This window comes from Sturnus vulgaris, chromosome 8 (genome assembly GCF_052056855.1).
Source record: "Sturnus vulgaris isolate bStuVul1 chromosome 8, bStuVul1.hap1, whole genome shotgun sequence".
Classification (NCBI taxonomy): Eukaryota; Metazoa; Chordata; class Aves; order Passeriformes; family Sturnidae; genus Sturnus; species Sturnus vulgaris.
The window spans coordinates 9,889,491-9,906,569 of NC_142250.1; the positions used below are offsets into that span (position 1 = coordinate 9,889,491).

The 17,079-nt window shown below is 42.8% G+C and overlaps 1 protein-coding gene across 1 annotated transcript; it reads right to left on the reverse strand.

The window, feature by feature from the left end:
• Positions 1–8,265: 8,265 nt before the first annotated feature.
• LOC106856761 (protein NDNF-like) lies at positions 8,266–16,104 on the reverse strand. The gene is made up of 5 exons (XM_014882336.2): positions 15,930–16,104; positions 15,612–15,693; positions 13,385–13,580; positions 11,541–11,665; positions 8,266–10,556 (listed from the first exon to the last, which is right to left on the reverse strand). Exons 3-5 carry the CDS (start codon positions 13,570–13,572, stop codon positions 9,205–9,207), a joined length of 1,665 nt encoding a protein of 554 aa, XP_014737822.2. The 5' UTR covers positions 13,573–13,580; positions 15,612–15,693; positions 15,930–16,104; the 3' UTR covers positions 8,266–9,204.
• Positions 16,105–17,079: the final 975 nt, after the last annotated feature.

Sequence of the window (17,079 nt, forward strand, 5' to 3'; positions counted from 1 at the left end):
CTGACAGTAACCCATAATTTTCTAAAAGCCAAATGCTGTTCACCCTTATTCTATTGGGAATGCAGCATTCAGATTTGTGATACAGCTTTGTGGGTTGTTTTTTTCTGTATTCTTGCCACAATGCTGCAATTTCCAGGAAATTGAGAGATGCCTCTCTGACTTTGGGAAATGCAGTAAGGCTAGATGTGAACAGTGCCTCTCATTTTCACCCTTTCCATAGCCCCTGAGTGTTGTGGATGACTGCAGTGAGCACACCCCACAGGGCAAGCAAGGTGCACAAAGCCAGTCTCTTTACCTACCTGCCCAAAGTAACCTCTAAGACACGTGGATCTGGCTCCTATCTACAGGCTGTAGGTAGCTTTCTAGTTTCCCTTTTAAGATTTGGTCTTTCCATCTTTTCATTTCCATTTGCCTACCTTTAAATAGCAGTGGGAAGTGAGCACACTTACAGTTTTCCTATGGGTTTACCTATGGGTGTCACTGGGGACTTGCTATGATAGTTTATATTCGTTTCTTGGAGTGGATGGGGAACTGTTCTGTTAGGGAAGAAAAAGTAACTTCCTGCTCTGAATAAAGTAAAAGTGTATGTGAATACTTAGCTCAGTTGGTTTGAGCCTGGTACTAATGATGCCAAGGCATTATTCAGTTCAAGCTCTGTATGGGCCATTCACTTAAGGGCTGCACTTGAAGATCCTTGTGGGTCTTTTCCAACTCAGAATACTCTATGATAATTTATGTCAAATCAGAAGGGAAAGAAACTGTAGTGGGCAATAATAAATGTAAATCTGTGATTCTTATGAGAAGCTGGTGGGAGGGACAGCATAGCCAAAGGATGTTGCAAAAGAACTACTTAAATGAACTATTTCGCAATCCTCCGGAAAAGAATGTTCGGTATGTTTTGGCTGATCAATTCTGCTATCACACATTTTCTGAATACCTGGTTTAGATGGAATTAATAGAGTTGAGGCAAATAAACAGCAATACCCTAGAGACAAGGAACGGTTTTATCCGAATAGCTGAAATATTAGGTTTGCTGCCAATTTCTGAGAATCAAAAGGCTATTGAATAAGATAATTGTCAGTTATTATAGTCAGAACTGTCTGTGCCCAACACAATGTGAGCTGCAGATTCCTACTCTAATATCCTTTCTAGCACCAGGCTTAGAGTTCTGAATCACCTTTCATTGTTGAGTCCTTTCTTCAAGAACAACCACCTTTGCAAATAAAAACCATTTGTATGAGTGGGAGTTCTGATATTGCTTTTGGAGAAGTTTCGTTTCAAAGTTAATTGTTCTGCTGCTTAGCTATAGAATACTTGTATTTCGGAGTTAGAATTGACTGCTTCTTTGTGGAAATTCTCTTTTGGGAGGAATAAAATAAAACACCTTTCTGCTTTCTCCTGGGTATTCTAGAAAAGAATGCTATTGGGCATCAGTACATGTAAATAATGTGAATAAAGTAGTCACTGTAAAAGTGGCATTTTTTTCCCTTTGCATAAGCATGACTAGGGAGGAAAATATTGTGGGCCTAATTGTTTGCAGATGTAACTGTTGTGGTTTCATTGAGTTACAGGCAGATTTGAAAAGATTTTGTCCCAATAGGAGATAATATGTGCAAAGCACTGCTGATGGTCTGGCCAATTTGTGGGTCCTCAGTCTGAGCTGAGAAACCGGCATGCTGTTTTTGAAAATCTGGCTTTGAGGACTGTACCATGTTACAAAACCAGATGGTTTGGCTCACATGTGAAACCAACTGCCTGAATAGAAGTATTTTCTTTATTTTTTTTAAGCCAACCCAATAATAAAATCGTTTCCTTCCTTGAGTTGTAGATAAAGAAAAGAATCCTTTTCTGTGGGTGGATGGCTCTTGTCCTCAAAGGCACTTGTCACTGACTGTAGTAGCTTAATATTGGCTCCCTCTTTGGCTGGGATTTTTCTAGAGGAAAAAAGGCCAAAGAATTCAAGTTAAAGCTTTCCACCTTGTTTAGAAAACATCTTTTTTGTCACTGTAAGAAAACTGTTCTTGCTTTCATGATCCCTCACGATCTGCAGCTCATAAGCCCCAGTCATGAGTAACTGTCAGTTCCAAGTGCTTAAAAATCATGAACCTGGCCCCAAGTCATGACACTGACATACTGTTAAGCCAAGTAGCTCATGCTTATGATCACTTTCTGTGTATCAGGAGTAGAGAAAGGAAAGAAGGAATGAACTCCCTAATTATAGGATTCAGTGGGTGAAACCTCAGGAGATAAACACTTGTCAGCACTGCAGTCAATAACAACAGTTCTGCTCTAACTCTCTGGTTGTGTTTGCAGCCTTTGGTGAGACAGATCATGCCCTAAGCTCAGAGTGGAGCTGCATTTAATCGCTTTAAAACCATCACCTGCCTCCCGAAAAAGTGTGGGACCTAGCACTGCTATTTCCTATCTTTAAAACTGAAGTTTTTTCTTAACAGTAGTACCATCTCAGCTGTGCTGGGTAGTAATATTTTGAGTGTTGCTGGGCTGATTTTGAACTACATGTCCCAGAGGAAAATGAAAAGCAGGGCAGCTAGATTTTGGCTATTTGCTTTGAGGCCCTGTTTTGATTTTGTGGTGTTTTTCATGTAGCAGATATGTCAGATGTGAGTTCCAGGTCTAACAGCACATTACCTTGATAGTGGGTGGTTATTTTCAGAGGCCTCTAAAGGAGATTCAGACTGAGTATTTCCTTAGGATCATAGTATTGGAGCAGAAAACACACTGCATGCTGATTTCTCCTGAGTCACAGGCTAAAGGAATACTAGGGGCTTAGTGGGTTTATATGCTGGCAGAGAACCCTGGAGACAGAAATTAATCAGTAGTGAAGCTGAATCAAATATAATCTTCTTGCTGCTGGAAAAGAGAATGAAAAAATTGCTGGTATCAGTTACCACCATGGTGCTGATGCCTGGAAAATGCTGTGGGAAGGGCCAGGACTGATGTATCCCACTGGCAGCCCTTATCAAGGCTCCTGCAGAGCCCTTCTGAAAATGAATGTCATTCCAGAGAAATCTGTCCAGGCAGATAGACTTCCTGACTGTAGTAGGCAACTTATAAAAATGGGAGCTGGATGCAAAATGAAGATCCAGGTTTGGCCCTCTTGTTTCCTTAGAAGCTTCAAAAAATTCAAATTTTACCTCATTACTTTCAGATTCTTCATGGTTTTCTTCTGATTTCACCCTAGCCCCTGGAAGTCTCCCTTCCTATTGAGTTCTGCTTTCAGAACAAATTGCCATGGGAGTCTGAAATAATCTCTTTGGATCTGAGCTGCTGGGCCACGTTCTCAAAGTCCCTCTTGTGTCAGTGATACCAACATCTGCAAAAAGAAACAGCATCTCTGGCTCTGACTTCCTTGGTTCCCTCTGCTGTCAGCCTTGTCCTTGTTCACATGCTTTTGTAAACTTGAGGTAGAGAAGCAGAATTTCAGAGAACTTTTCTCAATGCAAAAGCAGTATAGGTCAGGGTCTGCAAGTTTTTTGGGGATGGCTCTTGGCCCCTGTAAACAAATCCTTAGTTTCTTATAGAGGCTACAGGGTCAGTGACCAAATTCCCCAGAAAACAAGGCCCTGACAAACTGCAGTCTGTTCCCAGAGTATAAATGGGACATCCAGATCCAGTGGGAGGTAAGTCTCTAAATGTTGGTGAGTCAGGGAAGTAATATTCCAGAGAATGTCCCCCAGTACAAGGGCACTACAGGGGAAGAGATGGGGTGCCTGCGATAGGAACTTGCTGAGCACATTGTGCCTGAAATAAGACTCCCCAGCTGAACATCATGGAATCCGTGACTGTCCTCAGTACCAGAGTATTTCTGTTTCATATGAGCTTTAGCCTCATTAAAGATTGATTGAACATCGCATAGGCAGTGGGAGCACTGGTGTTTCGGTCCTTTTAGCAAGTGCCTGTCTCTTACTGTCCCTTGTCTATTATGTTTTACACACTTCGTTTTAACAAAAATCCCTCAAGCTTGGAAAACTTAAAAGACTACAAAAAAAAAAAAAAAAGAAAAAAAGTGAGCTCTGGACTTTTATCAGTTCCTCCTAATAATCTTATCAGAAGGACGCTTGACTCGTGAAATTTGCTGAAATATTTGTTCCTGATAAGCCTTATCGAGCACACTTCGTGCTCCTCCTCCAGCCTGAGGGTGCCCTCTGGTGTTTGCAGCTCTGGTGTTTGCAGCTCTGGTGTTTGCAGCTCTGGTGTTTGCAGTTTCGGTGCCGGCACGGCGTTCCGTGTGCTGCCCGGGACGCGCTCCCGCCTCTGGAGCCGCCGCTGCTCCTGCCGGCGGCGCTTGGCTGCCCGGGATGCTCCGGGCTCATCCATCGCCTTTCCGAGCAGAGGAATGCATTGCAGCAGTGGGACACACTCGCTGTTTGCCTCTTCTAGTAAATCGAGCTACTTTTACGGCGCTGTTGGTTAATATTCCTTGACAGACTTGTTCAGGAAATCCCTGTTGATGTGCAAGAGAAGCACACTGACCTGTTTGCTCTGTTACACTGTTGATGTCTCAGTCCTGCAGGTGCAGAAGAGGTAACATTGGTGAGCGACCATACGTCGTTTGTTCAAAAACATCAAAAAACAAACAAAAATCCCCCAAACAAACAAAACCAAAAAACAAGCAAACAAAAAAACAAAAAAACAAACAACAAACAAACAAACAAAAAAAACCCCACAAAAATCCCCAGAAACATAAAAAAACCCATCAAAAACAAACCTTCTCTTTTCTTTTGCCTGGGTTGGTTGTTTTGCTGGATGACTAATCAGCTGCCAAGTCATCCATTTTTTTCTCTAAATGCCAGAGAGCTTCAGCTGCTTAAACAGTACCTGAAAGCCTTTGGCATTTTGGGGTCACTGGTCTGTACTTGCTGTCAGTGCTAATACTGTTTGATTTTCAATTCTAGATTTTGTGCCTTGTGTAAAGCTGCATGTGGCCAGGATGTTTAACTGCAGTGTCCATGGCTTGTAAATTCTCAATCCACAAAACCCAACGGGAATAGTAAGGAAGCCCAAAATGGGGGTGATGTGTGTACATGTAGACCAGCATTTCAGCTCCATGTCTTTCAAAGCAAATAACGAGCAGGATTTCACCTCGGTACCAGAGGCCAAAGTAGGAAGAATATTTTAACACGTTGTTTAAGCTAGAATGCATCCCTGAATGCGGGCAGATAGGGAACAATTTTTTAAACTACCAAGTCCACTTAGAAGGGTATTTAAATTTATTAGAAAACTCAAAGTAACAGGGAATGAATGAATGAATGCGCTGTTAAATAAGAAAGAGAAAAAAAAAAGAAAGAAATTACAATATAGATGATTTTTGCTGTCAGTTAAATATTAACTCATAAATGCCATTAGTCCACGAACCCAGTGTCTGAAAACTCTACACTGGTTTTAGACAGCAGTCTCTTCCAAAGGGTATAAATTTAACAGGCAATCATTACTGACTTGGGTCACATTTCAAAGTTTCTATCAGTAGCAGTTGTCTGAAGCACTGAAAGGAGATGTTGAAGAGCCCCTCATTGTTCTGGTTTGTGGCTAACAGCAACACAACGGTAAACTTAGGCCCGTGCTCTATTATTTCACTGTTTCATATACCAGCCCTTCATTTTGCCAATTCAAGTTTTGATTTGTGAGGCTGAGCCCACAAAAAAAGTGGAAAAGTGGATGAAGAGGTAAACCTGTTTTCTCTTATTTTCTTGCTCTGCTTTTGGTACCCTGACCCTTATTTCTCAGGTGCCGGGGGTGTCAGAGCAGGGGGAAATGTAAAAATGCTGGGAGGAGATGCATGGCCTTTGATCTCAGCTTTGACAGGACTTGAGATACATTAGCAAGAATTACACAAAAACCCTGGGACCCACTACTGAACACCTGGGAAAATACTTCAGCCTGATAATAATGTTGATGATGCATTTAAATGATCCACGAGACCAAAACATTGCTCCAAAATGTTCTCGACAAAAAGATCTGTCTGAGATTCTCATGTGACTCAGATTCAGCAGGGATGGGAAGCACATCAGAAGAGCTGATGACAGCTTAGGACAGGCTGAACTGAAGGCATTGAGCCTCTAAAAAATTGAGCAGAAAGGACTGCAGAAAGCATGAAGACAGGAAAGCAGGTGGCTTGGGAAATGTTTATGGTCAGACATGGCCTAGGAGGCCAGGACTAATCAAATGGGAAGGAGGGGAAAAGGAAAGATGCCAAAGAGCTTTGAAAGAAAAGGACTTTTGAGTGCTGACGGTGGGGAGCTGTGTGCATAAGCAGCTGCCTATGTAGGGTGGGAAGAGCACCAAGGGTGTAACGCAACACCTCTGGTTTTGTTGTGGATAAACCTTTGAAAGTTTCAGGACAGCAGTTAGTACTGAGACCCAGCTTAAGCCAGTGTCCTCGGAGGCCACCTCAGGAGCAGGGTCTGAGCATGAGTGAATTGAATACATGTTTGCAGCTTGGTGCACACAGGCACAAGCACAGTGGAAAGATCAGTGGAGAGGAATATTCCCTGCTGCTCCTGGGCTCTGTTACGGAGCATGGCTGGCTGTGCACATGAGCAAAGCGGGCTGCTGCCTGGAGGGCACGTACCTGCTCTGCTTGTGTCAGAGGTGATGGGTTTGGACAGGACAGCATGCTCTCTCCTGAGTGCCAGGGCCTTGGCTGATGGAGGGCCTGGTGTGTGTGGGAGAAAGCTCCTCCTGTGAGTGAGGGACTGGCATCAGCCCTCCCAGCAGCACCAGTGGCCACTGCCCCGCTTGGCTCCCAGCCTGGCTGCAGGAGCAGTAAGTTGTGCTCTTCAGAGCTTCCCACTGGGCTCTGCCTCAGCCAGTCCTCTGCACGGGGCAATGGCCAGGGAGAGGAGTAAAGAGGAGCTGCAGAATCTGGGAAGAGGAGAATCTCCTGGTTCTTTTCAATGTCCCTCTGAAATAGCTGCTGTCCTCCAAATCTGAACTCCTTCCTTACACTGTCAGTCAACTTGGTGCAAAACAAGCCTTTGATTGTGTGCTACCTTTGACTGCTCAGCTCTCTGCCTTCTTTCAGGCTCTCCTTGTATCCCTTCTTCACACCTCTAGACTACAGCCCTAACCCAAGACAGGACTGAGAAGCCCAAGGCCAGTTCTGTTGTAAAAAACCTGCTTTAGTAGAAACACGGGTACTGGTCAAGGTGCCAATGTATCTTCTTCCAAGTGACTTTTGTGGCATTTCTGTATGAAGGGCAAAACCAAGGGCTAATGCTCTGACACATTATCCTCTGAGGGCAGGGGATTAAGAATATATTGTACCTACAGTTAGATAGATCTTCCTGTTCTTCCTCTGTTATAGTTATGGTTGTTATTACAGTCAGTTGTAGGGCACCTAAGTGAAATTCATCCACACTATAAATTTCACACTCTGAAATTGAGAAGGAAGGCAGAAAACATTGAGATTTCTGAGTGGAGATGACCTCTGTTGCTCTCTGAGCTCAGACTATTTTTGGCAGGAGGCAAATGAAGCGAGGGCCTGCTTTGGAATGAAGGCAGAGCAGCTGCCAGCCCTTGCAATTAGCCAAAAGGCTGTGGAGTGTGGGCAGGAGGCTGCAGAGCACGTGGCTCCTGCCTGGCACTGCTCAGTCCAGAGCAATGCCTGCAGGAATTCAATGCCCAGCCGAGCCCAGATATTGCAGCTGATCCCTGGGGAGGCCTGAGCCCCTCATCTGGGGTTGAACAGTCACAGTGTGCCCTGGACAGGGTGCCCAGGGCTAAGAGTGTTTGGAGCAGCAAACACAGCCCTTGGCCAGCACACGGGACTGATTCAGCCCTGACCAAGGGCCTCCAAACACGCCTGGATGTAATAATTGCTCAGAGTAAACTGGGACTTTGATGACCCTGAATTGCAAGAGAATGACTCAAATGCATAATAATGGATTTGATCATTTATGTATATGTTTAATGTAATCATAGAGGAAAAGTAATTACAATGGACAAGATTTCTCTGGCAACCAAGGTATTGTATCTCTTTTTATGTAAATTCCAGGCCTGCCAAGAGCCTACACGCAAAATACTTTCTATTGATGATTAAAGATGAACCTAAGGGAGTTTATGAAGATTTAGGGTTGTGGGATTTTTTTGTTTTTGTTTGGTTTTTTTTTGTTTGTTTGTTTGGTTTTTTGTTGGTTTTTTGTTTGTTTGTTTGTTTGGTTTTTTGTTTGTTTTTTGTTTTGTTTTTTTTTTCACACTGTCTCATGTCATATATAGAAGGTAATCAAGGAAACAAGACAACCAAAATGCATTGTCAGAACTTTTACTACAAATATTTTCCCTCCATGATATTTTGTAGGAAAACCACATTTAATTTTTCTCAAAGTAATGCGTTCATTGATATAGACTGGCTTAAGGATGCAAAGAATGAATATATTACAGTCAAGAGTCACAGTCATAGACATGGGCTTGATATCAGGGGCTATGGATGATAAATCTTTCCATGACGAAATTCCTCAATTGCTGCTTTCTACTGTGGGCAGTAGCACAGCCGTGTATTTGTACACTCCCCAGAAAAGCTGGATCCAGAGCCAGTTCCTGGCCTGAGTTTTGTCTGTTTCTAACCAAGCACAGTTTCTCTGTAGGAATGAAATCAAGCAAGCATGCAGGTAATAGGGGACGATTTAGTTCAGCCTGCTATACTCAATGTGTGGAGCTATACATAAGTTCCACTGCTTTTTCAATTTCTTTTTGTCTCCTTTCTTGTTCAAGCAGTGAGGAATCTGTTTCTCAAGAGCAGTCTGATTTGTGGGGTCTCTCAGTGCCTCATTAGCTGCATGAGTTACGGAAAGTGGAAAACTCTCTGGGAGTTGAAAAATGATGTGTGCTTCTGTGAGGCATTTTCCCATCACTTCTGTGCTGGATTTCAGAAGCGTTTTAGGTACCAATCTATTTCTCATGGGTACTCTTGGGCTATTTTATTTCCATGTGTATGAGTTTGTTTCACAAGTCTGTTTTTAATGTTTGAATGAGACAGGGAAAGAAAAAAAGCACCACATCTCACACAGGAGAGGTGTCATCCTCAAGGATGTGTTTTGCTTTAGAATCTTAGAATCTGGCTTTAGAATCTGGCTTTAAATTTTTTGTTTGCCAGCGTAGTTCAAACTGCAGGGGCATTGACTTGGATTGGTGTAAATTTTGATAATAACCTTCATTCATTCACGTCAAAACTTCCATTTAAAACATTCAACATTTTTTTCTGGTCTTCACAACTTTGCTGTGATATCTGACAGGTATTCCAGATGGCCCAAAGAGATAAACATCAAACAAGTAGAGTGTCCCTGCCTCCAGCCCTTTGATGGTCTCTGTGGTGACGGCTCGCTGGAGGTTTAGATCATAGAAGTACTTGCACAGCACTTTCTCTGATTTGTGCCGAGATTCAGGCCCAGAGCACCTGTCTGCACTCTGCAGTTCCCTCCAGATCTGATCCTCTTCAATCCTTTTTCTGTACACACAGTACTTGCTCTCCTCTTGTGTTCCCAGCCAGGCAATGGTCACAGACCTGCATGTTCTCAGTTTACTGAAGGATTTGATTTTTAAACTCTCTGGAAGAAGCGGGAATAAGGGCTTGTGGTAATGGGGGGATGCCTGTACCTTCACAGAAGAGTTAAATTCCTCTGTGGACCTCAGCTGCACCAAATAGGTGTCCAGCAGCTTTCCCTTCAGGGAGAAATACCTCAGCCCAGAGAGATTTTCTGATGCCACTGTTTTGCCATTTCTTGTTATGTGAACCCGTATTTGGCCCCGACACAACTGAAAGGTGAAGAGGATTTTCTTGTGCCTCGCCTGGTACTGCAGACTGTAGAATTTCTGCTTTTTCCCATCCAGGACCACATGAATCACTTTGCCATCTTTCATCTCTGTCACCTTGGGTTCAGGTTCTTCCAGGGTCCTGGCAAATGTCCCGGTGTATGCGGCGCTGGCATTTGTAAGGAGATTGACAATAAAAACATCGAAGTAATACTGAGTGCTGGGGCTGAGACTGGGCACTGTGTAGGTGTTCTTGGTGCCCATGCACACCTGCCTGACTTCCCCACTGCTCACTTTGTTGATGATGCTCAGTTCGCTGTTGGACAATATCATCACCTGCTGTGGCTCAAGGAGGTATGGAGAGAGGGACAGAGCCAACGTGGGTGGCAGCTTCATTCCAGAGGATCTGATGGCTGTCTCAGCAGCACACAAGCTCTTGTAGTTGTGCTTTTCATTAACTAGGAGACAGTACTGGATGCTCTCCCTGTGCTGCAAGACAGAAGGGCTGTGTTTCCAGGTCAGAGTCACCGTTGTATGGCCGATGCCAATCACGTCTATGCGTGGATCTGCTGGAAGCTCTGGATAGAGGTGCCCGGACGTGGTGTCGGTGGTTAAGTACACGGTGATGTGTGTGTCCCGCTCGGTGGACAAGAACTCCAGCAGGTAAAGGGCAAAATGGGAAGACATTCCCATGTAAGTCTCGACAGAATTTCCCTTGTAGTTGAAGATGGTGGACACTATGCTTGAAGCCTTCTGAGATTTGGAGACCTCTTGTGTATCATGGTCACCTGCAGGCAAAAAGCAGACTTGTAACTTCTGTTTTAAAAGATGTGAAATAAATCACATCATACATCCCTAATGTTAGGGAACATCATATTTTCTTCTTGAAAGCAGTAATTAGAACTAAAAACATGTTTTAGTAAAAATATGTTGCTACTGGCAATTTATTAAAATAAAATTTGAGAAGCTTTTATTTTAGCAAAGCAGCTGTAGAATTATGTTTTCAAAAATACTATAATTATGAAACCACAACTTGCAAAAGCATGGTTTGTATCATGCCTGATGCCCCTACAATTTTCTTCTTCTATTTGCTGTCTCTTAGAGTACTTTACTTTAAGGAGACTCATTATTTCTATGATAGTTTTTTTCTTTGGATTAGTTTTAGGCCATTGTTTCATGAAGAGGGAGAACTCATCAATTCAAAGGAGTATAATTTGAACTCCTCAGTCAGGTGTACCTGCTTGACATGTAAGAACTTGTTAATGGCATCTTTTAGATTTTTTAGTTTGTAAAAGTAATTTAAAAAACCATGCCAGAGAAAGGAATTGCCTTTTAGGGTAAAGGCAATATAGTACCCACTGCCATGGTAGATGTGGCAAGAATAAATGGCTAAATCTTCTCTTCATGTAGGGAGCAAAAGTTGTCTCAAGTGACCTAAGCCACAGAAAAATAACTGGGGCAGCAGACGGAAGTTTGGCCCAATACCAAGAGCTTATGAAGTTGGTCTGTTTGTGCAGCCTGGAAGACCTGCAATTGTTCCCAGATATTAACCTTAGATGTAGACATTTTCATATCTAATCCTTAATTTATTTGTGTTGAGGGCAAGATCTGATGGGTTTCCATGTTTCACCCATGGAGACCGTGTCAGTCCACAGCAATTTAAAGGAGGAGACCACAAAATGTTTAGGCTTGTAGGAAATTTCCTACAACACAGTTATCTATGAGTAACTTATGCTTTCTTTGCCTCCATTTAGGCAGACTGAAGGCCTTACCTGGTGTTGCTTTTCCTGGTGGAGACTTGTACACAAGTATGCTCCATTCAATGGGAACATCACAGGGCGTCACTGTTATCGAGAAAGGGGCAAGGACCCTGCCTTCTTCCAAAGCAAAGTAATACCTGTAAATGCAAATAGAAATAGAGGGAATGTATCAGGGAATTCAAGTTTGCCCAAAACTCCTTGTAATCAGCCATTCTGATGTGAGTCACTTTGCTCTGGGTAGAAATGACTGTTCTCTAAGATGCATCCACAGAAAGGGTGGATGAGTATCTGCAGTCTTCAGCTGTGGGAAGAAAATGGGCTGTGGGGTATTTTTTTTTAATCTACATGCATCTGCTGAAAGAGTTATTCACTTGAGGCAGTATTTTTCCCTCTTTTCCCCACTTTAGGTGCACATTCTGTCTCATGCTTAGCTGGTTACTTTGGATGAAGGATGTGATTAGCTGACTTCATTCTCCATAACCACCTGTTGCCAGTTCTGCCTTGATTGCCATTGTGTCAGGAGCTGCTATGCAGGAGCACCATAGAGTGACATCAGTCTCTTTGGTCAGGTTTTGATTCCTGCATTGAAAAAGATCAACCTCCTGTCTGGTTCTAGTTTATTTTTGTTGTTTTTATACAGACTGTATAATATTTGGACTTGGCCATAGAAATGTTTGGATTTGGGTGCTTCACTCTGCACTTAAACGAAGGCAATTGGCAATCCAAGGGGTTTTTTGTTGTTTACCAGTGAGACAAGCCTAGTCATTATGGATAGATCCTGTCAGCCTGGAGGTCTGGCTTATTTTCAGAGTATGGCTACTGGGCCAGGGTGAAGCTTCACTGGAATCTGTTCCACATTCTCGAGTCTTTTACTCTCAGCCACAACTTGTCATTTCTTGTGTTCCTGTTTGGATGACTGGGGCTCAAAAAGACCGTCCTTATCATGCTAAACTACTTCCTAATTTCAGTCTTACTGTTTGCTGCAAGAGCATAGAAAAATTCCCTTTTCTTTGAGGCTTCAGTACACCTCATCCTTTAACTAGGGGAGCTCCTAGTTCTATTCTTGTGAGCATGGTCACATTATATAACATGTGCCACGTTCCAGTTTTTCTGTGCAATGCACATGAAGACTGAGCAATCTGGCTCACCCTCTGCTCCATGACCACTTGGGTGTATGTTAAAATCTGTATTTGCTGGTCTCTGTCCAAAGTGCATCTCTTCCCAAATATTTAGGTTGATCTTTGCTACCCAGATGCAGTGCCAGCTGTTATATCTAGATCACCTACATATCTAGGTATGGCAGAAGATTTTACAGATATTTTGGGAAAGTGAAGAATGTGGAACTTCCATATGCTTCCACATTTTTGATCTTAGCAACTTGTAGTCCCATTGGGCAAAAATACTTTTAGTGTGCAGGACAGTGGCAGAAGTTTTCCTGATAAGATGTCTGTGCAGATAGTCTATTGATTTTTTGGGTAGTTAATTTGCTAGGTAAAATGTTTGTGTTTCACCAGGAATGTAGGATGACTGCTGTCTCTGCAGACCTGAAGTTGGGCTGTTTGTGACACAACTGTTTGCTGCTGGAGCCCAGCCATCCCAGTCAGTGTCAGTTCTGCTGCTGCTCTGACAAACACAGCAGAAAGCTGCTGAAATGTGTACAGGAATCTAAACTTCATCTCAAAGGTTCATTCCAGATTCTGAGCAGTGTACTGACACTTGAGGAGGGGCATTTTTCTGGCATTGCAATGTGCACTGATAGAGCCCTGCAGGCACACAGGGATTCTTGGCTTATCCTGGTAGTGTGCAATTACCAGTGACACAGGGAAGTATTTGAGGAGTGGCTGATTTCCTCTTACCTTTTTGGTATATCCTTCAGCAGGTGAATTGTAGTTTCCTTACCATCTGCAAGTATCAAGGAGTGGTAGAAATTGAAGAGATTGGTCTTGAGGCTCTCTTGGGAACTGGTAGTGGGTGCTTTTATAGATTGGCACAAACAAGTCGCCATGAGAAGATGGAGAGGAAGATAAAGCCAGAACCAGGACATCTTCAGTACTGCCAAGTGAGATGACAAAAGGGAACAGAAATGACTGTCAAAGTAATGCAACCCTCTCTTTCTGTGCCTTTCCTGGCATTTGTTATAGCCCCAGCAAGCCAGGCATTCAAATAGTGCAAGTCTCCATTTTGCTGAATTCTTTAAAGTTCACAGAAATATTCCTCAGAGGATCTCTCTGCAAAGATTTAATTGCTGAAACTGCTATGAAGTCTTTGATTAGAGAAAAAAATGTAGCAAATGCAGCACAAGTGCAGCATGACAGTTATTTAAAAAATCGTTTTATTGCTGTCAGAATGAGTGGAAAATTACATTTAAAAGATTTGTTTTCTAGTTTGTGATATTGGCTTACTAAATTTCAAGGCTGAGCTATTTGTAATGGAACTGTCCCTTTAAAACTCACAGGAGGTCACTATGCCCCAAACCCTGCTTCTGCTGTTCTGTCAGAGGTCATTGAATTTTTATTTTGTCCACAGGGACTGTAGGTATGTGTAGATCATCACAAATTATCCAGAGCTGTGGAAGATATTGTTTGGTCAAAGGTGAAGAATCTTCGATAAGAATCCCTAAGCTGGTACTTGTATTTTAAGCTCTGTGTATCTCATTTGGAAGAAGGCTTTATCACTGTTGGGCAGTGATCTTGTTCTTAGATTTTTGTATTGTTTATCTTTCTCATACCTGCATCACTTGCAGCCTATTTCAGCATTTGCTGCTCACTAGAACTGCTGTAACAACTGTATTTTATTCACACTGGCAAGAGATTTTTTAAAAAATCAGTTATCTCCTTTTTTTCAACAGGCCTTATTATCAGCTTGAAATCTATGAAAGCAAAGTACAAAACCAGAAAATACTGACATTATTTAAACTTCTGTGTGCATTGCTTAGAGCTACAGAGGGGAGGAGACTCCAGTTGGGACAGGAAATTTTGACAGTGCACTGTGTGCAGTTATTGATTGTAACTTACAACTCCTTTGTCTGCCACATCCAGTTTCAGAAAGTATGAAAGTGGAAAGGGCATAGACCTTTAATCCAGGTGTCAGCTGTAGCTCAGGGATTTGAAAAGCAGAGGGAGCTCTGTGTGCAAGATCCCTTTTTTGAGGAAAAAGTAGCCTATTGCATCTTACAAAGCAGCAAGGAGTAAAGATTGTGGTTAAATCCAATTATTAGCTGGTTATAGGAGAAAACATACAAGACAAAGGCTCAATTCTTTGTAGCTTTTATTTCTTTCTGCAATCAGGTCTTTCCCCATAGTGCCTGTAAAAGTGTGGAAGATTTTAGGCAGCCAGATCTCCAGTTCAGCTGCTGAATGGACACCTGCTGTCCATTGCAGTAAAAGTGACATTATCAAAGGACTCTTTCCTTTTAAAATCCGTTTCAAACACAGATTTAAATATAGCATTGAACACATCTGTAGATTTTTATGTACAAAATCTGGGATTCCCATAGTCTAGCACATCTTCAGTATGAGTGAGATGATTATGAAATTATCATTACCAGGTCATCTGAATGTCCCTCTCAACGTCCAAATAAAGTTGGTTTATTCTCTGCCTGTTTGTACTATTTTAGCACCTGCTTGAATGCAGGCTTAAACAACCATCTGAACAAGTTAAAAGAATAGTTAAGATTTCCATATCAATTCAATTTTAATGCTCTTATAACAGAACTTTTCCCTATGACTGAATCACTTTGCCACTTTGTTATTCCTGTAGTCTAATTATAGCTTACAGATTTAAACTAGAACCCTAAATATTTTGTTTTACCTTTGACAGTGGAATCTGAGTTTCTCTGTGCTTTGGAGTGGAATTTTAAAAAAGTCTTTCTGCTACTTAAATGACAGGATCTTGCAAACCACACTGATACCACAGCAGCTCAGCTTTTCTTGTCCAGGAAAACAAACAAATCAAGCGATCAACAAACCTATAATCAGCTTATCCCAAAGAGAGCATCATCCCAAAGGCTATTTTCACTCAATTACACAAACAATATATTCTCAGATTATTGGAAATATGTTACATGAAAAATACAGTGCTTACCTATTATGTTCCTGGCTAGATGATCCTCAGACCACTCACTTTCTTTGCCAAAAAAGCATAAAAGAACAGACTTTTCAGATCTCTGTAGGCAGATGAAAATCAAAAATGCAACCAGTTCAACAAGACAGAACTGATTTTTCCATATGGCTTCTGAACAGACATAGCAACTAAAATGCTTGCAGTCCTTCAAGAAAAGCAAAAAAACAGAACAAAACAAAAAAAACACAACACCGCCCCCCCCCCCCCCCAAAACCCCAACACAATAGGATTTTGGTATTTTCTTCAGTTGGGTGTTTTCAAAGGTTGTTTTAAACTTGCCCAGTTCTGCAGTGTCCCAAGTCCTGGTTGTTGTTCCTCCAGTTCTCGTGCTGCTGCAGGAGCTGTGCAGCAGTTGGGCTGCGCTGCCAGCCCAGGACGCTGCTCCTGCACCGAGTGTCAGGCAGCCTGCTCCTGCAGCCTAATCCCAGCACTGGCTGGCCAGGGAGCAGCTCTGTGACTGAAATGCACAGTGAGGAGGAGGGGGTGAGATGGAGAGAGGAGCAAACACTGTTAACTCTTCTCAGCCCTTAATCCAAGCCAGCCAGGGGTGCACCACTCTCCTCCAGAAAACTACTTTTGCATTAGCAGCTGATGGCCCTCCCAAGGAGTGTGTGATGTCCCTGGCCTCAGCACTGCAAATGCTCCAGATAATTTCAGGTGTCCTGAATTTCAGCTGTGGTGCTTTACGGGCCCAACAAGTGCTGACCCAAAGCAGAAGGTAAAAAAAGCTGCAAGGAAGAGAATGCTTTGCATTTTTAAAGCAGACTGGACTTAACAGTCCTTTGAAGGGTGTCAGGAATCTACTGAATAGAGCTGAGCAGTTTTCTTGGCTTAAAGAGGCTGTATAAGAAAGAAACTCAAAAAGTGTCTGGGCTGGGGGAGCATTTCTGATGTGAAAGCAGGGTGGCTAAGGGAGGAGGCAGCAAAAGGGTGCCTGGAAAATGGCTCACAGCAAGCCAAGCACTTGCTTGTTGGGGCTACAAAGCAGTTGTAGCAAAGCCATGGTTCTTTTCAAGCCACTCCTGCTGAGTGAGAGCAGTGTATGGCCAGGATTCACAGGCTGCTTGTACTTCTTGGCCTGGGATATCAGGAAAGATGCCCTGGGATTGGTCCTGTGGGGATGCCTGCTCAGAAAGGCAAGCCCCAGGCAGCTGCATGAGCTTCCAGGCAGGCACGTCACAGGGGGCAAAGTCAGAATATTTTAGGGAGGCTCTGCTTTTAAATAAAGTCCCTTGTCTAGTGTTTGAAGAGTGACTTGCAGTAACCCTTTATTATTGTCTCCTTGGATTCAGAGTGAGATTGTTTAAGCCTTCACAAGACTAAAAGTTTGCTAAGAAGAAGGGCAGATGAGGGAGAAGTAGAAAGAGGTTTCAGCAGATTTTGCATAGCAGATCCTTTTGAAAATGCAGATTTGCTCATCAACCGACGT